The sequence below is a fragment of the Liolophura sinensis genome, chromosome 13 (assembly GCF_032854445.1).
Source record: "Liolophura sinensis isolate JHLJ2023 chromosome 13, CUHK_Ljap_v2, whole genome shotgun sequence".
In the NCBI taxonomy this organism is placed as follows: domain Eukaryota; kingdom Metazoa; phylum Mollusca; class Polyplacophora; order Chitonida; family Chitonidae; genus Liolophura; species Liolophura sinensis.
This window is the reverse complement of record NC_088307.1, coordinates 24,215,709-24,242,112: the sequence shown is the minus strand read 5'-3', so window position 1 is coordinate 24,242,112 and position 26,404 is coordinate 24,215,709. Positions and strand designations below refer to the sequence as shown.

Below are 26,404 nucleotides of genomic sequence, written 5' to 3'. Positions count from 1 at the left end.
CCCTCCCAAGATCACGAATATTCATGATGCAAAAATTTGCACGTTAATTTCATTGCTGTAAAGATGAAATAAATAATGATTGATGATGATGATTAATTATACAAATAATTTTATAAATAAATATTTTTTTTTAAATGCATGGCTTAACTGATTCAGTCTTTGCGAAGACCTTTTCCAGACTCGATTCCTAATTTTTCGATTTGGGTTAACCTTGTTTTCTTTCAATGTAGCTGACTGGACCCAATGCCGACATATAGTGCTGCATCACTGGAACGCCATTTCAAAGATGCAGGCCTCAGCCAGTCATGTTGCACAGACACCAGACCTACCAGTACTTAGCCTATATTCGTCTTGTGCTGAGCGCCAAGAAAGATAGTTCAAAGATTTCAGATGAAGGCCTACAGCACGGCGTTTGGGCGCTGTGGAGATGGCTATACAATAACTGACATGTTGTGGCAGTGCCAGATACTCTGATCTCTTTCACATCCGGTTGTAGCGACATCTGGTGGTGTGAGAAGAAAACATTGAATCTGTCATCTGATTGAGAAGAAAACTGATTTGATGTTATCGCAATGGCTGAAGCAAACCATCCACAGACTGATGAGATAACAGTTACAGAGACAGTGCAAGAGTCGGCCAGTGTGAGTTTAACCACAAAATTCACGAAAGACGTCGTGTGAATGAACAAGTAGCGTTACTACGAACATTACAACAACAACAAAATGATGCGGTTTTCAGCTCAGGAATCGATGACTTGGCTATTTTGTCGAGTAAAGTAGTAAAGTAGTTGGCAGTGTGAGGTAGATTCCTATACTTCTGCTACTTTAATTTAAAATTTTATACTGATACTGGTATCCATCGTTCTACTGAGCAAGCACTAGTCCCATCAAGGTGGAATCTGTTTATTTATTTATTTATTTGATTGGTGTTTTACGTCATACTCAAGAATATTTCACTTATACGACGGCGGCCAGCGTTATGGTGGGGAGGAAACCGGACAGAGCCTGGGGAAAACCCACGACCATCCTCAGGTTGCTGGCAGACCTTCCCACTTACGGCCGGAGAAGAAGCCAGCAAGGTAGAATCTAAAGTGTATTAAAGTTAAACAGGCTTAAGTCTTAATACAAGTTTCATCATAGTACAAAATAAATGGCACTTTAGGCTGGACTGAAGGTAATCCCAGGTTTAAGTCTTAATACCCTTTTGAACGACTTGGCCCAGGTTTTTAAAATTCTGCCATTCATTGCATCATTGTGACTGTCACCTGAGTCCATCCCCGTCTCACAAAAGAACATCTGTGTCATTGTCAAGGTTAAATCTCCAATATTATCTTCTTAATCTACTATCCTCACAGATGAAACTAATTAACTCACTGTCTTTTGGTCACATTAATTTCTGGAACACTTGCTATCACAATTTGTCAAGGTTTCTAAAATTTAGCCTAAATTACCAGTCATGCACTTGTGTCTCCATGGCAATAATTTAGCAATTAACGTAAATTTTTATCAGCTTATTCTGGCTTCATCGCCAGCCATACGTGGGAAGGTTAATCAGTAACTTGCATATTGTTGTGAGTTTCCCCCTGAGCTCTGTCCAGTCTTCTGCCACCATAATGCTGATCGCCGTACAAATGAAGTATTCTTGGGAACAACGTCAAGCATCAGTCAAGTAAATAAAAAAATACATTCACTGCAAACCACTTTGATCGGTATTATCATAGTGATATGCTGTACTGCCGGCCTGAGTATATCTGAAAATTACAGGTAACTGCACAGTTTGTGAAGTGGCATTCTCTCTGACACTGGCCTGGGTCCATCCTTCACCGGTGAAACCAACATTTTGTCAAACCTAATCATGTCAGAACATTCTTTGATACACACTGACAGCAAGTCTTTGGCAGATCTGGTATGAAAGAATTATGTATTTAGTTCCTCCTTGGCTCATAAGTTACTTTCTCTGTTTGCAGACAAGTCCCAGACTCGTGCTGAAGCTGAAGAAACCAAAAAATGACAAGAAGGTCCAGTGGTCAAACGACACCGTGGATAATGAACATATGAACAAGAAAAAGTCAAAATGTACGTAGTGATAACTTCAAAATTAACAGTTGTGATGATGACATTACCGATCAGATTTAAGAAGAATACTGCAAAAGATACATGTATTGAAGAACAACAAAAATGCTTATGTGAGAAAAGAACCTAATTAATGAAACGTAACACTAAAACACAGATTATGATTATGTCCTGTATATGGGAAGCGAAGAAAATTATGCCCCAAATAGCTTGGGATATATATGTATTTTATAAGTAGAATAAATAACCTCTCTATTTTACCTATATTTTCTGTCAGTGGTCAAACATTGATCTAAAGTGATGTCACTGGTGAACTACAAGGAAACTGATTGGCTTAGCATTCCTCTTTCAGTCTTGTCCCCCAACAGAGTTGTTTTGACAGCCATCATTGTTAACTTGACGTAGCAACTATGGTGTACTTATTTATTTAGTTAGTTGATTTTTGCTTCATGCCATACTCAAGAATTTTCCACTTACACAATGTCAGTGGCTGGGTTTGAACTCGTATCTTGTGAGTTCTTGGCATTGAAAGCCTTCTTATTGCCTGGACTGAGAATAAAGAAAGCCATTTTTAACCCCAAAGAACAAGGCTGAGAATATTTTTGTTACATTGTACTTTTATAGGTTAGGACAAATTTTAAAAGTGTGTATTAAGAAATAAAAACCATATATTTCCTGCATTTTGTTTTTTTAGTGTGTTTAAATCAGTGATCTTTGTATTCTCCAGGCTGTTGTATTTATGAGAAGCCAAAGTTGTTCGGAGAGTCATCATCTGAAGACGAGGACGGAGATGACCATGACTGTACATCTCACTGCCGTGGTCATCGTAAAAAGTGTTTTAGGGCAGATATACCAGAGGAAAGCTCCGACAGTGTGGGTAAGTACATGTAGATTCATTTTGTAAGTTCATATTGTACTTGTAAGAGCAACCACCTCCTGCAAATGCTTACTGCATTTCACCTAAAGTTTAGCAGTATTGAAGTGACACGTTTTGCTTCGTTCTGACTTATTCCTCAACAATATAGGACCACTTAAGAATTTTTTGTGGGATTTAATTGATTTCTTATCAGAAAAACTTAAGTGTTGCCATCAAAGAATTATTTAACAGTGCCTTATCGTTTGGCCCCACTACCTGCCTGTGTTGCGGTATTGCGGAAATCAGGTTTGCACTGATCTCCTTGCACCCCTTAATTTAGATTAGTTGCTGATGTTTCTTACATTTATTTCTATTAAACAGGAACATAAGCTAGTTGTTTAGATGCCGTGCATTGCCGTGATGTGCAGCTTAACACGACAATTGTTTATATTTATATCTTCCCTGTTATATATATCTTCCCTGTTGTCATCCTTCCTTACATCATGGATGTGGGATCTGATATTATTCTAGTGCTTCACAACTTAGATTTAATTTAAGGGAGAAGATATCATTTGAAGGAGAAGGTAAAATGTGGTGAAAAAAAATTTGTGTAAACGACGACACAGTGTTTCTTTTAGAAATGCTAGTTATAAAGATTGTAATCTAATTTACATAAGGCAGTGCTATTCAATGCAAACTTCTGCAATGTTAAAGCATAACTAGGGAGAATAATATGCTAATGTAATTTCATGAGAATGGGATGAATGCTACTGGCAACTGAACTCGCATGATTACAACTTTTAAAACTTCATTCTTTTTTAATTGTCAGTTTTTTTAAAAACTTGTTAGGTCACACTAGTAGTGATTACTGATTTTTTTTTTTTTTTGTTATGTTTTCAGGGCCATCACACAGTGCTGATCCTTAACAAACAACACATTAACATTTATTAGGAACTAATACATGTATTTATTTAAAACAAAGAGATAAATATCAGCATCAGGGATTGGAATCCCCTTTCAGCAAGGTAAAGGAAAGTAACTGGAAAACGGTGGTGAAGTTGCAGTATTAGTGTTATATTTTCTCTTTACCTGTTAAGTGAACTTTTGTGATTACCACCAAAGACCAGTCAGTGTGGACTTTAGAAGCAACTTCTGAAAAATTCACCTATAAGGTATGACAAGCACTGCTAAATCCATCCTGAGAAACACCAGTGTAATATTGACATTGAATTTGGTTTCTGCTTCTGATGGGTCAAGGTGAGAGGTCACCAATAAAGACCAGTATGACCAGCTCTTGAAAGGTGAAAGGTCAACTATGACCAGTACTGCTAAATCCATCCTGAAAAACACCAGGTACCTCTCTGCATTGACTTTGGAACCCACTTCTGCGAGGTGAAATGTCACCTTTAAAGTATGACAAGCACTGCTAAATCCATCCTGGTAAACACCAGTGTAATACATGTATTGGCATTGACTTTGCTCCTGATAGGCCAAGGGTGAGGAGTCACTTGTAAAGTGTGACCCGTGCTGCTAAAAGCATACACCAGGGTAATATTGACCTTGATGTTGGAACTCTGCTCCTAAAAGGTCAAGACAATACTGTATAAACCTGACACTGACAGTCACCAAGGTATGACCAGTGCTGGTGAAACCATCCTGAAAACATTAGGACACAGTTTCTAGTAGTGTGTAAGATTCCCTTCCCGATTATAGGACATTCCTAAAAAAATAAGGAGTGGTGTCGGATTCTCTCCAGGATGTAAACCAGTGGTGTTGAATTCTCTTTAGGATGTAAACCAGTGGTGACGGATTCTCTCTAGGATGTAAACCAGTGGTGTCAAATTTTCTCTAGGATGTAAACCAGTGGTGTCAAATTCTCTCTTGGATGTAAACCATTGGTGTCAAATTCTCTCCAGGATGTAAACCAGTGGTGTCAAATTCTCTCCAGGATGTAAACCAGTGGTGTCGAATTCTCTCCAGGATGTAAACCAGTGGTGTTGAATTCTCTCCAGGCTGTGAACCAGTGGTGACGGATTCTCTCTAGGATGTAAACCAGTGGTGTCAAATTCTCTCTAGGATGTAAACCAGTGGTGTCGGGTTCTCTCTAGGATGTAAACCAGTGGTGTCAAATTCTCTCCAGGCTGTAAACCAGTGGTGACAGATTCTCTCTAGGATGTAAACCAGTGGTGTCGGATTCTCTCTTTGCTTGTTGATAGATGTATGCTGAAAATAACCCAAGAAAGTAGGACTTGTGATGTTGAAGACTCTCTCCTTGCTGGAAAAAAACAGTGCCAGGAAAAGATCACCATTGGCATCAGATTCTCTCTTCTCTTGTTGATAACTTTATGCTGAAAATAACCCAAGGAAGTACGTGTAGAACTTGTTGTGCAGAAAAATAACATTTCTAGGAAAAGATCACCAGTGGTGTCAGATTCTCTTTTTGCTTGTTGATAACTTGATGCTGAAGATCACCCAAGGGAGCAGGACTAGCAGTATAGGAGAATCTGTCTTTGCTGGAAAAGAACAATGCTTGGAAAAGATTACCAGTGGTGTTACATTCTCTTTTTGCTTGTTGATAACTTGATGCTGAAGATCACCGAAGGAAGCATGACTTGCAATATGGGAGAGTCTCTCTTTGCTGGAAACAAACAATGCCAGGAAAAGATCACCAGTGGTGTTAAATTCTCTTTTTGCTTGTTGATAGCTGTATGCTGAAGATCACCAAAGGGAACAGGACTAGCAGTATAGGTGAATCTCTCTTTGCTGGAAATGAACAGTGCCAGGAAAAGATCACCAGTGGTGTTAGATTGTCTTTTTTTGTTGATAACTTGATGGTAAAAAACACCCAAGAGAGCAGGACTAGCAGTATAGGAGAGTCTCTCTTTACTGGGAAAGAACAATGCCAGGAAAAGATCAGCAGTGGTGGTGAATTCTCTTTTCCTTGTTGATAACTTGACGCTGAAAAATGTCTGGGAAGAACACCATTGGTGTTTGAGCTAATCTCTTTTGGCCAGCTGATCTTGTGATAGGTTAGAGTATTTGTCATTGAAAGATTCCAGAAAATGTCATTATTGGTGTCTTTGGTGTTTATTATCTTTTCCTGTCACTTTTAATTGTCACAGATTTATCACATCTGATGAATGAGTTATAAGATTCTGTGATTTAAGTGCTTATTCCAGAAATTTCATAAAGAACACTGACAGAAGTTTTGTACGAAATATCCTGATGTTGGAGAATCATCACTGTATAAACCGTCACTTTTTCATATCCATCTGTGATCTGCCATCAACAATCTTTAGGTGCAGAGATATGCAAGACCATCTACACATGAACTTGTGAGATGGTGGTGTTATAAAATGAGTATGCTGCCCTTCCCCGATTCTCCTTGACTTTTATCACAAGGGTGATAAAGGCAACAAACAGTCAACTGAATTCCAGAACACAAAAGTTTGATAAACTTGTTACTGGCTCATGATGAGGTAAAAGCTTCAAACTATCGGTATATGTGAACGTTCAGGACATATGTTATAAGAACAGCTACACCTGTCACAAGGTGACTGTGCACCAGTGTCAGTTACGTTTTTGGGGGTTTTTTTTTCACTTCAAGTAAGATGTTACTGATTATATAGACACTGTTTGCAGAATTAAGTACCTGTTAATGTGAAGGCAATGTCAGGTGGTGAGGCAGTTTTATCGGCTTCATATTAAGGCTTGTAACATGTATATTTATCTCTTAAAATGTTTTTATGAAATAAAATGAAAACAGAAAATTTGATTTCATTAGCGAAATATGGATTTTGTGTCCAAATACTCAAGTAAGGAAGTATGGCATCTTGAACAACCTGTTGTAGGCCCTTAATGTGATTTTATATAAGTAATTTTGAATGTGCAGATTAAGCTATAAACACAAAGCTATGTTGTTGTTGGTTTGTATTGTGGTATAGAAGATGTTGAAAACCTTGCTGTATTTATTGTAGGACAGAAATTTTAGTAGACATGGCTCCAGGATCTGCAAGCTGTATTATGCTTCGGCGACACCAGTTTTATTTTGCGTTTTAGGTGCGAGCCAACTCTGAAAAATCCAAAATTGGAATAAATATAAAACTGAAAATCCACATTTTGATTTTGTCTGATCTCCATGTCTTTTAATGATTTTTCTGTTTTTGGGCTTTTTGTTAATATGTCTTCATGAGGAAAAATTGACAAAATCACAAAACAACAGTTGAAACTTACAAAAGGCAGTCTTTCACATCACAACTGATAGCGTGCTCGAGTTGCGAATAGCCACTGACATTTGTAGTTTAACACATAATAGATATCTAAACTGTTATTAAGAAGAAAATAAAAATTAGTTCTTGCCGTCAAACATAAAATGAGGAAAACGGTCACATGTTAAGCTGAAGACAGCTTTTTGTGTTGCTGGGGAGTGAGAGAGGTTTATTTTGAACATTGCTGGTGATTATATGTATATATTTTATCAGTGGTTTACAAAAATGTGACTACTGTATGGACATTGTACATGTTGATGTATATAGCGTAGAAAACTATCCAATGGAAGTGTGATCTACAGTGAATATTTAGGCACACTTCCTACATGCATATGCAAGGTGAATGACCTAAAATTTTTTCCCATGGCAAGATTGCACATTTTGCTTGATTATGTTGTTCTAGAGGTTTGGAGGTTTGTTGCGAAGTTCGGATTGTATATCCAACTGGCAACAAACGAAAAGTGTACTGAGTTTGAAGTTTAAGGGAGATAACCACATTGGTTGGATTGGCCAATTTCAGGGCTTCAGAAAAAAGTATAGTTTTATGAGTCTACATGTACACAGAATAATGCCTTCAGAATGTGGCTGAAACAACACCTTGCAAACATGCGAAAAGGTTGAAGAATTATGGTGTGCTAAATTGACCTTTCCTGAAACATGCCCCCAAATATTATTTAGTACTGAGAGAACACAATATAAAAATTACCTTGTTTATATTTTTGTCGAGTGTAATATTTTAGTGGTATGTCAGATTACTTCCCATCTTAAAAGGCACTTCTTGGGGTCAAATTTCTGGTCATTTACTGTTGTTGATGATCAGTCGTCTGTATGTATACTCCTGTGTATTTAAACTAGTCATTGTTATCAAAGTTCCAGAGTACACTTTACTGCATAGTTTTCCAATCACTGGAATATTTATATCCCCTTTACGAAATATGCTGCATTTTCTGTTTTCTTAGTAGAAGCTGTATTCAAAGAGCTCATTTTGAATTGTTGACTTGCTGAATATGACAAGGCAATCGGAAATAAGACAATATGGAAAATGGCACAATGTGAACGGAGGTACAGGCTTCTGAGTCACTGACCCTGTGTTCATAAGGGGATACTTTTTCTGCCTGAAGTAATTTAGGCTCAAATTAGTAGTGTGTTGTTTATTTCTGCTTTTGTCTTCTCTTTGCTAAGGTATGCCAGCAACCTGCGCATGGTCGTGGTTGCCTGGTTTCCTCCCACCATAATGCTCGTGGCTGCCGTATACGTGAAATATTCGGGTGTAGCATAAAAAAAAAATTTCCCAATCAAATAAATAAATGAGCATTCCTGCGTTTACGAGAGACATTTAGTAGACCAGCTAGTACCAGTAACTTATGATATGCCAGGAATACATAGAGAAATATGCCACTGTGTCATGTGGTAGTTCACGTGTCTGTACATCCTCAGATCTCTTCCCTCACTTGAAAATACACAAAGTGTACTGAGGAATTATGGGTAAAAAAATGGTAGCCTCATGATCAACAGGTACTGTTAGTTTCACCAGAAAGCATCGTGATATGTTTGTCCATGAATAGAAACGTCAGATTGGCTATTGCTGTGACTGCATCAGTCAGTGTGGAGAGAGAGTACATGTACCTGGTTGGGGAATCATATAAAGAGAGTGTGGCACACTTTTATCTATTTATGTACTTCCAGTTGAACACGAAAATGTGGGGTAAAATGTACTTCTGATTAATATAATCATTCATCACAAGAGAACGGTGATTAATTCAGCTTGTACCCAAATCTCTCTTGCACAAGAAAAGGTATATGTAAGCCATTCCCTCTTAACTACACACTGTATGTTTTGTGATGATGCTTGATTCTGATAGCTAGACATTCTAGAGAATGATATGACAGTAGAGATGCGTGTACACTCTACTTGTGCTATTTGTATTGCCCTAAATGACCCTAAATTTCCTCCATGACTAACTTGCCCATTTTTCCTGATTCTGAAAGTTCTATTGATGTTAGAAAGGTGTTTTGAGGTTTGCTGGGAACGTGAGGTGATATTTTACTGGAAAATTTTAAGTTTCAGGACGGAAAACAATATTTTGTGACATTTATTTGCCTCTGAAAATGCACTTTTGTGGGTGAAATTTTAGGTCATTTACGGTAATTGGACTAATTATTTAATGATGTTTCTGCAAAATTAGTGATTTTTATTACACTGTGTATATATTGTATGCAAATTAAATTTAAGAAAACTTTGGAAATACATGTAATTATATGCGTACTTGTACATATCGATAATATTGTACATAAAATATGAAGAAAAGTGATGTTTATTGGCATAATGTGGTTTATAAGTTATTAACTAGACTAGCACAGACTTTGGTATTGGAAAAGACATGGCCAAACAGTTCTTGGTGTGTCTTTAGTAGTTCACACCTGCCGACCAATGCCTAGACATGTCCGTATACATGTACTGTGATTTAAGCAGTCATCTGAATGTTACCAGTGACCCACTGATTTACAACAACAGAATCACATCCTTGTTCAAAATGACATCACCCATACTGAAGATTCACCCTACCGCCTGGGTCGTAACACCACAGGATATCAGTCCGTTGTGAGAACGTCGTGTCTGTCAGTGTGTATCAATATTTAAAATTTATGTCATGGTCTGCAGCAGCTTTTCACAATTTTTTTTTTTTGTGACCTACGGTAAACGACGTAACTTTCGCTTCTGAGTTAATGTCTTTTACTTTCGCACGTTCTGAGTTGGGGCCAAAAAAACTTTCAAATTTGGGTAGGGTGATGGGCTGCGAAAATTTATCCCTCTCAATATTCTGATTAAAACTGAGGAAAACATGAACTGTTGGCGGGAGGAGCATCCAGGGATACTTGATCCGAATCCTAGGGCGAAAGTTTAGGCCATTTACCGTACATTTTCACAGGGGCACGATTTAAACATTTTGATACAATACAGTGTAGGATCTCTTACATACCCATAATCTCTTCTTTCGATGTGTTGAGAGACCAGATTGGGACTACGGGTAGATATGACCATCAGTAATAGGAGTTAGAAACAGTGGAAGCTTTGCAAGCATAGAAATTGAAATCGAAATTGAGATAATCATGCGCAAGTGGTTCATTCTGTTCACCTCTTTCTCCCAGTTGGCAACAGTTGACATTAATTTATTAGTCTGTACATGTCCTCATTTCAGACCAAAGCAGTGTTAATAAAAGTCCACATACATGTACAGTGGGTATATGAATGTTTTGTCGGCACATGCATCCTATACAACAAAAATGTAACTGGTGAAAGCAGCTAAACAACAACAACAAGTATTTTTTTTGTGTAAATATTTTTGTGTACAGTATTTTATTGAATTAAATGTATATGTATTCAGATACGGATGAAATAAATTTTTAAACACAAAGTGTACATGGAGGACTGCTTTCTGATATGTCTGTAGATCTCGTGTGCATGTGCAGTTTTTGCCAGAATTGCCTGTTCAAGAAGGAAGTCGTCACTGAATAGGATAAATGTGGTGCGTATTCAATCTTCAGATTGGAAAACAGATTTTTGGATTCCTCTGCTCCTACTGTTCATAGGGCCTAGATGCCAATAAACGGTCCATGGTTTCCGCCGACATTGTCTGTATATAGACTTGTCCATGCCAACAACAGACATTGCCCAGGCTTGTCCATGGTTTCCACAGACATTGTCCAGGCTTGCCCAAGGTTTCCACAGACATTGTCCAGGGTTTCCACAGAGTGAGTGAGTGAGTGAGTGATTGGGGTTTAACATCGTACTCAACAATTTTTCAGTCATGTGACGACGAAGGTTTCCACAGACATCGACCAGACTTTTCCATGTTTTCCACAGTCCAGGCTTGTCCATTGTTTCTACTGACATTTTCCAGTCTTGGGCAGGGTTTCCAAGGACATTGTCCATGCATTTCCATGCTTTCCACAGACATTGTTCAGGCTTGTCCATGGTTTCCAAAGACATTGTCCATGGTTTCCACACAAACTGTCTAGTCTTGCCAATGGTTGCCACAGACATTGCCCAGGCTTGTCCATGGTTTTGAAAGACATTGTCCTGGCTTGTCCGTGGTTACCACAGACATTGTTAAGTCTTGTCTGTGGTAACCACAGACATTGTCCAGACTTGTCCATGGTTTCCACACAAACCGTCTAGGCTTGCCAATGGTTTCCACAGATAATGTCTAGGCTTGTCCATGGTTACCACAGACATTGCCCAGGCTTGTCCATGGTTTTGAAAGACATTGTCCTGGCTTGTCCATGGTTTTGAAAGACATTGTCAAGTCTTGTCCGTGGTTACCATAGACATTGTCAAGTCTTGTACATGGTTACCACAGACATTGTCCAGGCTTGTCCATGGATTTTCAAAGAAACTTTCATAGGTATCCATCTTTTCTTCCTGATTTTATCCCAAACCCACAACAAAATGAAAGTGAAAGGTGTGAAGATTTGACTTTATTCACAACCATTGAACAGAAAGACAAAGAAAGGGTTACAAATAGAAGATAAAAGTAAATAAATATGACCCTTTTTTAAAAGACTCAAATTCAGTTCATAAATAAATAAATAAATAAATAAATAAATGATAAACCTCTCAAAAGGAAAGAGAGATATGTACTTTGTATATAAAGTAAATAAGACAGTTTGTTATCTAACGTGGTTTTATAAACAGTAAACTTGGTGATCTCGCACCATATCATCCAGGATCAAAATATGAATTGAAACTTGACAAAAAAATTCAACCACCCTCCTAGCCCCCCCCCCCCCCACAATACAATGTCATAGCATTTTCTGAAAACAGAGCACAAATTTTATAAACGTTCAATATAATTTACATGTATTTACTACTATTTTTTTAGACATTTAGCTATGTATTACTTTTGCAGTGCATAAAGAGTGTATATTAATTGTGAAAGACTACTGCACAAAGTTCATATTATATAGTATGACATCAAGTTCCAAACAGTTACAAGGAAGTGTATAAATCTAAAACATGATAAAAAGGCATTGCATTTACATTTTTTGGTACAAATGGAACATATAAATAATAAATAATTTGTCACTTTTGACGATAAAATAATGGAGGACCAGATGCATATGAAGGTAGGGTTCCATCACAAAAGATTACCACTGTCAACAATAAGTAAATATAAGTATGGCATTCGATCTCCCAACAGTATAGCTTTGTAATTCATAAATGAAAAATGAAATTCAGAAAATCATGATTGTTCAAGAAAGGTCGAAAGAAAGGTGCCTTTGCACAGGAAGAATAACCTTACACCCAGCTAGCTGTTCATGCTGGTGCTCTTACCTGGTATTTACCCGTCCCCTCCCATTACCATCTTCCAAAATCTTTCCATACTGGTATGTATTTTCTAGTCACATATGCACAAAACCTTACAACTGCTACTTATTCCACAGTTAATCTACATTTTAAGAGGTCAGTGAACAAATATACTGGCTACATATGGACATGCGTCACATGAACCTGTGAAATATATAAAAAGTTTTTATATATTAATATTAAATATTGTTCTGGAATGCAATTTCTTCCCCTCCTCATTCTTTCATGCTGGAGCATACACTTAATTAACAGAAATAATAAATAATATTTGATGGACAGAACTCTGACCCATATGATATGATCAAGAACCTGAATGAAGACAAGAAATCATGTGTCATATTATATATATATATATATATATATATATATAAACATAAAACATGCAAGGCAGTCAGTTCAGATTTTTACATGCATCATTTTGCCGCCAATCCCACAGCCAAACATCTGTTAAAACATCACGGTGAGGTTATAGATTGGGAGAAGAAATTCATAACTAAAGAGGATACTTTACCACAAAATTTTGCCGTAACTTGTGATGGAATGATTGCACTTGATACCAATGCCAAATCAACTAAAAGGTTGAATGGCTGACGAACTTTCTGCCGATTATTCACAGTTGCATGACTGTGTCCTAGACTACCCTTCACCAGGACAGAAATCAATATCAAACAAAACAAAAACCAAGTATAAAGGTGTACCTTCCCAAGAATACACTAAAAAGAGGCGAGCTGGAATTTGCTCTTTACATGTTCTAATTAATAAAACAAATGTTTAATTAATAAAAAATAATGTTCTAGCTAATTACACAAATGTAATAATTAATATCACCAAATGTGTTTAATGACCAAAACAAGAAAAAGTATTAACTAATACAACAAATGTATTCATTAATACAACAGGTGGTGTTGTATCCATACAACAAATGATGCTAATACGCACAACAAGTTCAAGCAACAAATGCTCCATACAATAGAGCAAATGTGCTTAACACTGCAACAAAATGTTGTAATTCATACAACAGAAGTTTTTCACTGGGTGCATGGGGCTTTTGTAAATTCAGTCAGTCAAAACACAATTACAAGTAACAAAGTGCTAATAACGAACATGTTTATTGCAGACATTTTCAGACAACTAACGTACTAATTGCAAAGACCAATAACAAAATCATTGTAAACATTTTCAGTCAGCTCTGAAAAATCAGCGATCTCAACAGCTATTTCCCAAAAGCATTGGTTGTTATTCCCTGTAGAGATCACAGGAATATGTTATCATGTATATAATATATATATATAAAGTTGCAATTGCAGGATCACCTAATTGTCTAGAGTTGAAATTTGAAGGAAATTAGTTTGAGCAGAAGTTTTGAATAATGTTCCCAAGTAACAGTACATGTAAAATGTACAAGATGAAACTTAATGTGTCATTATACTAGCTATAATATACAAAATTTCCATACATAAAAGCACATGGCAAAAGCTACGTACAGTACTGAGAATTTGACTATGAAATTAAAATATGGTTTTACAAATTTTTGGTGATACATCTTCAATGAAGTGCCTCATGTAAAGCATTTAGCAGAGTTACTTCCCTTCATTGCATTCCCTTGAATTAAAACGATACAAAATCGATTCTAATTGGCTGGTGTGACAGATAGGCAAGCCCAGACTATGCCTTGCCTAAGCTGAGTTTTAGGTACCCTTATTCAAGCGTGACCAAGGCAGCAAGATTTAACCCAGGAAGCCCTATCTCAGCTGTCGGCCAATCAACATCAATTCTGTATCCGTTTCATATTAATATCATGGGCACATGGTTTTAAAACAAATTAAACTAATCCATCTGGCTGCTTCAATGGTAGGCAAGGTCAAATTAAACTTTTCAGACCCAAGTTCATGTACATTTGAAAAAATGGGAATTACCCTAACAACCTTTTCAACCACCCACTTTGACCAATATTTTGCAACATTCTGAGAGAACTATGATGGGTGCAGAGAAATAATGTGCACATTTAGTGACACAAACAAATCATTTCAGCATCATTTTCATAATAACTGTATGCATAAATTCCAATGAAAAAAAAAGCGCGTGTGAGGTTCAAAAGGTTGAAGATTTACAGTACATAAATACACTGGAATGCTTCACTGAGCGTGTCTGTTTAAATCACAGGAACTAACAGAGACAGGTGTTTGTTGCAGGGGTGAAATGATTGGGTAGTAGAGTCATTCAGGTAAACATGCTTATTGATGCACAGACCATGGATACATCAATCAAAAAGCTTGTCCAAACAAATACAACAGGCTTACAGTGTGGTGGAATTTCTAACTTCTCATTCCGACAGTACATGGTACAAACAGCCATAATGAACAACCATGTGGTCCCAACACCAACTTACAAACTATAATGTAATGCAAACAGCAAAAGTTTACAATCATGTGGTACAAATAGCAACGTTGCACATGTACCATCATGTAATGTTGCAAATGTATGTACTACCTGATTCATACAGAAGTCAATTTTGTACAGCAGTAATGCTAAGAAAGTATGACAATGTGGTACAAAAAATTAACTTTACATAATCAAGTGGTACAAAACACTAACCACACACAATCATGTGGTACAAAACACCACCTGTACTAAACCATGCCAGTGGTACAAAACACCAAGGCACACAACCATGGTATAAAATACCAACCACACGCAATCATGTGGTAAAATCACACCAACCGCACACAACCATGTGGTACAAAATACCAGTCACAGAGAATCATGTGGTACAAAATGTCAACTATGAACATTTATGTGGTACAAGTCACTTTCACATGTTATAATCACAGGGCTGAGGAATAATACATTACACTGTAGGAGATATAAAATATAGATACATACAAGCACCATAACAAAGTACCTTCACAACAACAGGGGCTCTCTCAACAAAGAGGGTTAAACTTACGTCAAATTACACTTGGTTTAACTTCCATGACACAAAATACTGAGCAGATACGTCACCATGGAAACCATGACCTGTGTTGCGACAGCTTAGTAAAGCAGGCCCCAGGAGAGTAGACAAAAAAATAGAGGCCATATCTGACTATTCGCAAAAGGTACAAATACTGAGTATGGATTTGGAGGTTAACAATTATACTGCATGCTATTATTTATTTATTTATTTATTTGATTGGTGTTTTACGCCGTACTCAAGAATATTTCACTTATACGACGGCGGGCAGCATTATGGTGGGTGGAAACCGGGCACAGCCCGGGGGAAACCCACGGCCATCCACAGGTTGCTGACAAACCTTCCCACGTACGGCCGGAGCCAGTATGAACTCACAGCGACCGCATTGGTGAGAGGCCCCTGGGTCATTACGCTGCGCTAGCGCGCTAACCAACTGAGCCACGGAGGCCCCTATACTGCATGAGAACTGCATGACAAGCTTAGCATAATACATGTAGGCTAACAGCTGTATCCAGGAAACAATATGCTAAATGTGTCCCTAAAGCACGCTTATTCTTTAACACTCAAACCATCCCTCTTTCAGTTCACAGGGATGTGCTGGTTTCCCAGCTCTCATTGTTTGTGGAACCTTGATCGTTGACAAACAATCTTTTTACTTACTTACTTTTTCGCACGGAAGTTTAAATCAAACACTGGTATTTCCAGGTGACTGTACATTTGTACCTCTGAAGGGAAACTGGGATTAGAGGACCGTAAAGAGTGAATAAGAAAAAGAAAAAAGTCTGAGGAAGGGCATTGCATCAAGGGAGATAACCTACTGGGACTAAAGTCACTAGTTGGAACAGGTTATTACCATCACAGACTGTATCGCACAAGACAAGTACATATGTATTTATATACAAATATAGTTTACAATACAAAGCTCATGGAACTTAACCATGCAGTCTCAAACTTCTCAAACAATACAGTGTGTGTACATCACCTAAATGCATTAGAAAATATAATTTACTCGTGTCACATGGTCACCGCAAACAGAAAATAGAAATATGTGCTCATTTAAAACTGGATCTGTAGTACCATAAACTTTGATGAAATCCTTCTAACCAGGTGTACTGATAGATACTGAAACATACCACTGGAAAGGTGTAGAAAAATGCAAGTGCAACATTCATATTTGCTGACATTAAAGCACAATCATTTGTTTTTGGGCATCTTTTTGTTTTTGGTGTCGTTTTTTTGTTGTTTTTTTTTTAAATTTTTATCACAACATTCACATATACATGTAAAAGAAATCTTTTTTCATAAAAAAAAGTTTGTTCATAAATTATTGCACCTTACCAGTACATCAAGGATGTGTACATAGAAAATAAACATAATAAACAAAGTATTCTTTAAAACAGAGTAATAAAAAGTAACCCTAGTTTAACATCTTGCAAATCATTTTGAGAATTTTACATGTAACACAAAAACTAATGTCTGGAAAAAAATCAGCTGTCAATACAAATGCTGTAAATTTAACACTGAAGTGAATATGCCTTGATGAAATTTCTCAACAAAAAAAGAGAACTTTTTAGTTTAAACTTATTTTAATACAAACAAGTCATTGTTTCTAGAATCTTTTCTCATGTTCATCTTGTGTTTTTTTAACTGTAATCTGAAAACATTTTCTCAGCCTGAATCAAAAAAAAAAAAACACATTTATTCCGTGAAGCAAAGATAAATTGCCTTCCAATCTAATAATTGTAATCTTCAGCACCGAAAAAGGTTGAGTCCATGCAGGGTAATCGAAAACTGTAGTCACGAGTTCCACAATGGAACTATCAAAATATCACGTCATGAGTTTCATACTGCAATTATTCAGTATTTTTGATTCATGTTAGTTTAACTGCACACACCACAGATGCCTCAGATGCATAATGTGAACTTCTAAATATTTCTAAAAAAAAACTCATTGAAAACTATTTGTTATCAAAATGTCCAAAGTTTGGGAAGACAAAAACAGTTTCGATTTGGTGAAAAGATTTGGTTTGATCATAGTAACACGTTGTCATGTAAACTGTCTTGATGTCAAAACTTTTAAGTCCCTGCATCACAATCTGAAGGATTCATGAAAGTTTCTTGATGTTTTGAATATTGAATTATAAATTAAACGCACAATTCAACAATATAATAATTGTAATCTAACATTTGTCTGTGTTTTTCAGAAAACACAATGAGCGTATTATTAAAATTTGGCAACTGTCTTCAGGTTTCAGCATCTTCAGTGGTGATTCTGATTGTGCTAGTCAAGAGAAGTCAGGAGTAGATTCAACAAACCACAAGTTTGGTCCTAAGATCAATGATTTCACTCAAGATCTTGATTCCTTGATTCCCCATCAGAATACTTCGGAAAATTTGTGAGGGTGCCGAAACAATCTGCATTATGATATTCACTATCCATATTTTGGCTACCTTTTATGATAATCTCATCTTCTGTGTGATAATTTCTGGCCGAACCCCTCCCCCCCCCCCCAAAATAATAAGTTCCGCTGTGATTGGTACAATGGTGTGCAAGTGGTAACGGTTAGCCAGGAATGAAGTGAGATTAAACCCAAATACAAAACAACACAATCGTACGCAGTCTACAGTCAAAGAAGTTCAAATTAGACACATTTGCCTTCAGAAAAAAACAAAACATGCCAAGTATTCAAAATTTAAACATCAAATATAAGGTAAAATATAAACATATGTAATAAATCAAATGAAATTTCAAATTCTGACGTAATTCCTCTGGTTTGAGCTGTGTATACAGGCCATATGGTTGTAAGAGGTTGAGAGCGTTGACCTTACGTTTTCTTTTTTTTCTTTCTTTTTTTCACAGCACGACGACAGGTCATTTTGAGGGATTGTCCATGCTAAGCGCCTGAACGATCCAGGGATCGCCTTTTGATCCTTCCCGGAATTCATCCTTCGTCAACTTCCCATCATGATTCTGCAAACAAAAACATGAGAACTTTAACAAAGTTTTCAGGTGGACTAAACATACAGCTATATGTAGCTCTGAAAGTGATGGTCTTCATGTGAAATAACATTCTCAAACATGAAGCATTTGTCATCCCTGTGGTTTAAAAGAAAAGACAACCTTCAAAGGAGAAGAAAATGTAAATATCAATCAAATATCATTGAAAAGAGTATGCAATTCCTCGCAGGTGCATGCCATAAAAAATTCTACCATGTACCTCAAGTTGATAAATTACAAATAAAGTCAGCGCTATAATCCAGTGTGGGCAACTCCAATTTGCCTAAGAACTAGTCCTGAAGTCTTCTGTGTAAGAAGGAGAATTGCCATCGGAAACCGCCCAAGGGCAGTTAGTATATTTCCGGTAGAACTCTTCTTCCCAGTAGGTAGCGAACAGTACAGTTCGTTTTCTGCTTGACGATCGGGAAACCGGAATGTTGGACAAGGGTTCAGAGTTTACAGGATCAAGCCGACTCTCACTGGCTGAAGGGCAACACACACCCAGCATAAGTTACAAGGTGTTAAACATGGAGGACACCATGGACTCAGCGATTTATGCCAGCTTTGCCGTTTTCAAGCTTAACGAGTGTGGCGAGGATAAATTGCAAAGTTATGCAGCAGGCACCACCAGATAGAAAAAAATGTGCTCTTTTCAGTCTATGGTGTTATTTCTTAAAATTTTCTTCTCCTTTAAATAAAGTCCATTTGATGCACATTCCCAATATGATTTCCATGAATTTGTTTTTATACAGTTAGGCGACATAAATTTCATTTTGTGTTTCATGGCGAACTGGCAATAAAATATCCAACAACGACTTGAAATGAACGCTATAACCAGCAAAATCTATTTATGATCACTTGTATTCTTAGTGAAATCACTTGTACTGTTATAAAAGCAGATATATATGGCACCACCATTTCACAATGTGTACAATTTGCTTTCTTTTACACACTCGCTGGCAAATACAATTAAAACCAGTCTCCCTGCAGAGTTAATGTGGCATTTTATGACGTACACGATTACTTTTTTTATAGGATACAAAAACATGTGGTGTCAATAATCCTCATATTGGGCGAGGCATCAGCCGAGACCAATATCAGGGGTACCATATATTTCCGTATCCTATCACTGAGTATTACGGAATGAATTTATCCTGCAAAGACCCATCAATTCAGCACAGAAGACCGATGTATTCACAACGCAACAAAGGGAGATAACCGACCCTGGAGGCACATTTAACCTCGTCTGCAGGATTCAAGAATATATCAGTACCTCACGTGACCGTAGTTGTCCAATGAAAAGCGGGTATTTTGTCTGATACGGTACAAATTTATTTATTTACTGGATTGCTGTTTAACACTTCTCAACAATTCTTCACTTGACTGTCAGGTTTATCGGTGGAAGGAACCAGACTACTGATCTTAAAACCAGGTAGCTCACAAACTTCCTGACTTAAAACTGCAGCCAAACAGTAAGTGAGTGAGTGAGTGAGTGCTTGGGGTTTAACGTCGTACTCAACAATTTTTCAGTCATATGACGATGAAGGAATCCTTAGGATGTATGTAATGTGCCTCCTTGTTGCAGGCTGGATTCCCACCTCTCTTTTATCTAGTGCTGCTTCACTGAGACGACTTCCCGAAGGCAAGTAAGCCCCACCGCCCGAGCCATTATACTGATACGGGTCAACAAGTCATTGCACTATCCTCTTCACGCTGAACGCCAAGTGAGGAAGTTACAACTTCCTCTTTTTAAGTCTTAGGTGTGACTCGATCCAGGATTGATCCTGGATCTACCGATTCCAAAGCGGACTCTATACCAACTCAGCCAAAACAGCAAGACCTGGATTTGAACATGTGAGCTCACTGATCGAGTGCCTGATAGTGGCAGCAAGTAAGCGCTGTAACAATCTGAACATGGCTTTTACGCATATTCCATAATTAAACTTTGGCATCATACTTGATTTATTTTCTTATTTATTTAATTGGTGTTTAGACCGTTATCATGAATATTTCACTTATACGATGCTGGCCAGCATTATGGTAGGAGAAAACACCGCGCTCAAACCCTCGAGCATCCACAGGCTACTATCAGACCTTCCCACTTACAGCCAGAGAGGAAGCCAGCATGAGCTGGACTTAAACTCACAGCGACCGCATTGGTGGGAGGCTCCTGGGTCATTACGCTGCGCTGGTGTGCTAACCTCCACGCCCACAGAGGCCCCTATACCCAACTTGATCTCACTCACAATATCCATCTGGGAGAAAATCTTGTCGACACGTTTCTCAGGTGTATCTTCGTCTTTAGGAAGGTCGAGCAGATTTCCCACCATGCAGTATATCGCATCCACGATGGCCACCATTTCCTCCTTAGTAATATAACCGTCCTTGTCCAAGTCATACAGTGCAAAAGCCCCTGGGTAATCACATATCATACAAAACCTTATACCAACATATTCCAACATTGACCTTTCATTTCTGACACTGATGTATAATATTTATGCTTTAAATTACCTAAAAATATATTTACTCTGAAGTTATGCTTCCAAAACTTATTCCCACTTTAATGAACATTGTTTTAATGAGTATTAAAACTCCAGTTTTTCAAAGTACTTATACTTCAGGTATGACAAGGGATAGTACACTCCAGTTTTCCATAGAGCTTACACTCCAGTTTTCCATAGAGCTTACACTTCAGCTTTTTTACAGTACTTACATTCCAGTTTTCAATAGTAAATACACTTCAGTTTTTCATAGTACTTACACTCCAGGTTTTGATATTACTTACACTCCAGGTTTTGATAGTACTTACACTCCAGTTTTGATAGTGCTTACACTCCAGTTTTTTTATAGTACTTACATTCCAGTTTTCATAGTACTTACACTCCAGTTTTCACAGTTCTTATCCTTGAAATTTTCACAATGCTTTCACTCCCCTTTTTCACAGCACTTACAGCCCATTCTTTTTACAGTACTTACACTCCAGATTTTTCATAGTACTTACACTCCAGTTTTTCATTGTGCTTACACTCCAGTTTTTCATACCACTTACACTCCAGTTTTTCTCACAGTACTTACATTCCAGTTTTCATAGTACTTACACTCCAGTTTTCACACAGCACAGTACTTACATTCCAGTTTTCACACGACATATTACTCACACTCCAGTTTTCACACGACACAGTACTTACACTCCAGTTTTCACACAACACAGTACTTACACTCCAGTTTTCACATGACACACTACTTATGCTCCAGTTTTCACATGACACACTACTTACACTCCAGTTTTCACACGACACACTACTTACATTTCAGTTTTCACATGACACACTATTTACACTCCAGTTTTCACACGACACAGTACTTACACTCCAGTTTTCACACAACACAGTACTTACACTCCAGTTTTCACACGACACAGTACTTACACTTCAGTTTTCACACAACACAGTACTTACACTCCAGTTTTCACAGGACATGGTACTTACACTCCAGTTTTCACACAACACACTACTTACACTCTAGTTTTTCATCCAGGGACCCACGAGAGGTTATGGACAAGGCACGAATAAACTCTTTGAAAGAAATATAACCATCCTGAAAAAGCACAAAAATAATAAGTATCAAAGAATGAAAATCACTTTCCTTTCAATTAGCTTTTAATTTTGTTTCAGTTAGTAAAATTTTGTTTACCTAAAATTTGAATATCCAAGTCAGAGTTTTGTATTTCGCTTCTTCTGAGTTTGTCTGAGTGGTTTATGAAGAGTTGATCAAAAGTCAGGGTGTTCAAAGAGGGCAAGCAGCAGGCTGCAGACAGTTGTAAGTACTGCTTTCCCGGTAGCTGCCTACTTTGAATATTATTACTGTTTTTAAATCAATAGTAATTGTGGCATAATTACTTTCAGCTGCCTACTTTTGAGCTCTGACCTCCTTCTCCAATTCTAAACAAAAACCCTGAAAAGTGTCATTTTAAGACATTAATATGTTTCTGAATGTCCGTTTTTACATACCAAACCTTTAAGAGAAATACAGTAAATACTGATAACCTGAGCTTGAAATCAACCATTTTGTCTAGTCACAGATACTGTCTGCATCTACTGCACGTAACAACAGATGTTCAGGAAGGACCAGTTTAAGTCTGCTTCTCATGAAGACAAATCATCGACTCTTCAGCTATAAAAGCTCTTAATTCGTCAGCGCACTGTCAACAGAGCTATGAAGTATGTTCACCACTTCAGAAAGTCTGCAGAAATGTAGAACTACTGACACACCTTTAACCAGTATTTGATTCAGCCAGCAGTTATATATAGAAGTTTTCTGCATTATGGCTGTACAAGTATCACTCAACGTGTTTTATCACCTGCGGGTACATCTAAACAAATTTTATAGCGGGAGGCAACAATATGCCCATAATGTGGTAATTAAAATTTGGTGAGGAAGTACACTAACCACATGTTCTTTATTTATTTACTGATTTATATATGTGATCGGTGTTTTATGCTGTACACAAGAATATTTCAGTTAGAAGACCAGCTCCCAGCATTATGGTGGGAGGAAACTGAGCAGAAACTGGGGGAAACCCATGAGCATCTGTAGGCTGCTGCAGACCCTTCCATGTACGGCCAGACAGGAAACCAGCATTAGCTAGGCATGAAGTCACAGCAGCCACATTGGTGACTGACACGCTAACCACTAGACCAGGGTTCACCCTGATGTTCTTTATGGATATACAACTTCCAAATAGTTAATTAACAGGTGTTAAGAAAGCAAGAAGTTGCATACGCATGAGCAAAATCTTGTTGGTGTATATTTGCTGGGGATTTCCGAATTATAGTCGTTATGTTTAGATACTGATGCTAATCCAATACTCACACTGTTGGCATCAAAGACATTGAAGACAAAGGCAGCAAATTTGCTTGGATCTCCATGCGGGAAAAATTGCTTATAGATTTTCTGGAATTCCTGGAAAAAAAAAAACAGGAAAGGGAAAAGATGTACATATATTTGATTGGTCCTTCATGCCATACTCAAGAATATTGTATACGAACAATAATTTTCCCCGAGAGAACACACAACCATCTCTAGGCTTCCAGACCATCTTATATACATGTAAAATAAGTAAGAAGCCAAAGGAAATGAAAGGAAACCACAGCTATTTGCCAGGAAGAAACACCAGCTATTTGTCAGGAGGAAACCAAAGGAAATCACAGCTATTTGTCAGGAGGAAACCAAAGGAAATCACAGCTATTTGTCAGGAGGAAACCAAAGGGAACTGTGGCTATTTGCCATGAGGAAACTGAAGGAGACCACAGGTATTTGCCACAAGGAAACTGAAGGAAACCAGTTATTTGCCAGAATGAAACTGAAGGAAACCACAGTTATTTGCCAGGAGCACTGTACATGTACGGAACAGACTTGACAATGCACAGCCAAGGGCCAAGCCTAGCTGTTGTCACTTTGGTCCAGGAGCCAAGTGGTTGTGCCAAGACAAACACTTCAGACAAATTACAAATATTATTATAGAGTAGACATATAAAATACGCAACATTCAGGCCCTAATATCAGCTTTTTTTCAGCTGATTTTTTTTTTTTTGTTTTTTACTGACACCTGTAAAGTCAAGGAATGGAGTAGTTTATACATGTAGTGTATAAATTTTTCAGCCTTTTCACATGTTTGGAAAGTGAATATGTTCAAATATATACTGAAGGCATTTTTTTGTGTAGACTGATAAAATTGAATTTCTTTTGAAGCCCTGAAACTGGAAAATCCAACCAATGTAGTTTTTAAAAAAATTTAAAATGAGCAATGTATTGAAAGTTGCTCTTTCATATGCCAAAAGGTTGAGGAAATAGGGTTTTTTTTTTTTTAATTTTTAACTATATGTGTATATGTATACGTGTACATATTCAATAGCTTGTGCACCTCACTGTCGAGTTTCATCTCTAAATCTGGTCTCTCTGACTTTATTATAACCCTGTCATATTTGGTTTTAGATATTCAGGTAAAACATGGGTATTATATCAAAGCAGGCGGGGAGGGGGGGGGGGGTGGTGTCACTAGATCCACAGACATTACAATAAATTACTCATATCACACACAAAAAGCTAATTTGTAATATAGGTACTGGTAGCTATATCACTCTGAAAGATAAACATCGTCCAGGTGATATACATTAAACAGCACATTATATACTGCAATTATTTATGTCTAGAGGAATGAAATGAACTTCAGTATTTGTCTGATTTGTCTGAAGATAATAGAATGGTATTGATTCTATGTACTTGTAGATCATGTGTAAAATGACTCCCAACTTTAATATACTGCAACTTCAAAAGACTGGGTATGATAAACCAAAACAAAAAAAGAGAGACCCCGTGTGTCTTATGTTTTCTCAGTTCAGATAATTGTGCTACAGGATACAGCACTAGAGGAGCAGCTCGGATAATCAAATAATTAAATGTGTACATCTGATCTGAAGTTGTCTCGTATTAAAAAGGCCAATCCAAGTAAATTCTACAGGACACCTCATTAGATTGGTGCATTCAGGAAATACTCTATCATATTTCATGAAAAACAGCACATAATGGAGGTCAGTTTTATGGACTGAGGAAATCAGAGTGCCCAGGGTTATTAATTAAATCCAACGACTTCTGCCAAGTTCATGCTGTCAAAACCTTCCCATGTGCTTTGTACAGATACAAGTACGCATGCCCTCCTGCCAGGTGAAAGACAGGTAGCCATTAACATAGACTGCACATATAGCAATTCTATGTTCACTCATGTCACCCAATGTGATCTATGAGCAAGATAATCAAAATATACTAGTTCGTAAATTTAGGCAATAAACTCAAAATAAAAGTGGTATGGCCTTCACCAATGCCATATCACCCTATCACTCCTCTATCCTGAACTCTTAACGCTGAAATTTTATCTACCTTGGCAATTAATAACACTGGAGTGTGAGGTAACGGGGCCTGTGGGAGGCAAAATTTCAGACTGACAGTCATTAAACTTCCAACACCAAATTTACCTCTAATCACCAGCAGATTGAAAGCTGACACTAGAGGTGGTGCTACCTTGACAGGTCTGATACTGACTTACATGTACCATAAATATACTAGTAACTGCATGTACCTATTTCCCTGTTTTACTTGTAGACATCTTTAATACAGTACATACCCAGACATTACCCTGTTCCGCTCATTTACATGTAGGATACCTTGAGATTTCCTACACCTATCCTATCTGACCATAAATTTTGTCCATGACAAGCCTGATCTTTTTTCTGGATACTGAGAGCTTTACTGACTTTAGAAAGGTGTTTTGGGGTCTGCTTGGAACACGGGATGATATTCTAATGGAAAGTTTCAGCACAGAAACAAACGAATCTATGCAGTACAGAACGTGCATATGTTGTGAGGAAATAACGCCCCAAATACATGTAGCACAGAACGCAAATATATGGTGAGGAAATAACGCCACAAATACATGTAGCACAGAACGCAAATATGTGGTGAGGAAATAACGCCACAAATACATGTAGCACAGAGCGCATATGTGGTGAGGAAATAACGCCACAAATACATGTAGCACAGAACGCAAATATGTGGTGAGGAAATAACGCCACAAATACATGTAGCACAGACCGCAAATATATGGTGAGGAAATAATGTTACAAATACATGTAGCACAGAACGCGCATATGCGGTGAGGAAATAATGTTACAAATACATGTAGCACAAAACACGCATATATGGTGAGGAAATAACACCACAAATACATGTAACACAAAACGTGCATATGTGGTGAGGAAATAACGCCACAAATACATGTAGCGCAGAACGCAAATATATGGTGAGGAAATAATGCCACAAATACATCTAGCACA

At 37.5% G+C, this 26,404-nt stretch overlaps 2 protein-coding genes across 3 annotated transcripts in view; one reads left to right on the top strand and one right to left on the bottom strand.

Moving 5' to 3' along the window:
• The first annotated feature begins 502 nt into the window (after window positions 1–502).
• On the top strand, window positions 503–19,555 carry LOC135480098 (E3 ubiquitin-protein ligase PPP1R11-like). 2 transcript variants are annotated; one of them, XM_064759853.1, is made up of 4 exons: window positions 503–641; window positions 1,967–2,075; window positions 2,800–2,949; window positions 18,378–19,555. In XM_064759853.1, the coding sequence occupies exons 1-4, from the start codon at window positions 573–575 to the stop codon at window positions 18,413–18,415; spliced, it is 366 nt and encodes a 121-aa protein (XP_064615923.1). In that variant the 5' UTR covers window positions 503–572; the 3' UTR covers window positions 18,416–19,555. The 2 variants fall into 2 exon arrangements, with proteins under 2 accessions (XP_064615923.1, XP_064615924.1); XM_064759854.1 differs by lacking the exon at window positions 18,378–19,555 and adding an exon at window positions 3,829–10,596.
• The window catches only part of LOC135480097 (neuronal calcium sensor 1-like), a 29,688-nt gene continuing 21,329 nt past the window's right edge, over window positions 18,046–26,404 (bottom strand). Inside the window, exons 4-7 of the mRNA XM_064759851.1 lie at window positions 23,388–23,477; window positions 22,034–22,112; window positions 20,762–20,928; window positions 18,046–18,488 (exon numbers count right to left, since the gene is read on the bottom strand). Coding sequence (XP_064615921.1) covers window positions 18,390–18,488; window positions 20,762–20,928; window positions 22,034–22,112; window positions 23,388–23,477 — 435 coding nt within the window. The 3' untranslated portion in view covers window positions 18,046–18,389. The remainder of the gene's footprint in view (window positions 18,489–20,761; window positions 20,929–22,033; window positions 22,113–23,387; window positions 23,478–26,404) is intronic.

What these genes read in the sequence shown, in the direction of transcription:
- LOC135480098 (XM_064759853.1), top strand. Translation starts at nt 573, where the DNA reads ATGGCTGAAGCAAACCATCCACAGACTGATGAGATAACAGTTACAGAG. An exon ending in CAGTGCAAGAGTCGGCCAGT is followed by an intron (nt 642 to 1,966) that starts GTGAGTTTAACC and finishes CTCTGTTTGCAG; the next exon opens with ACAAGTCCCAGACTCGTGCT. An exon ending in GGAAAGCTCCGACAGTGTGG is followed by an intron (nt 2,950 to 18,377) that starts GTAAGTACATGT and finishes TTTTTTTCACAG; the next exon opens with CACGACGACAGGTCATTTTG.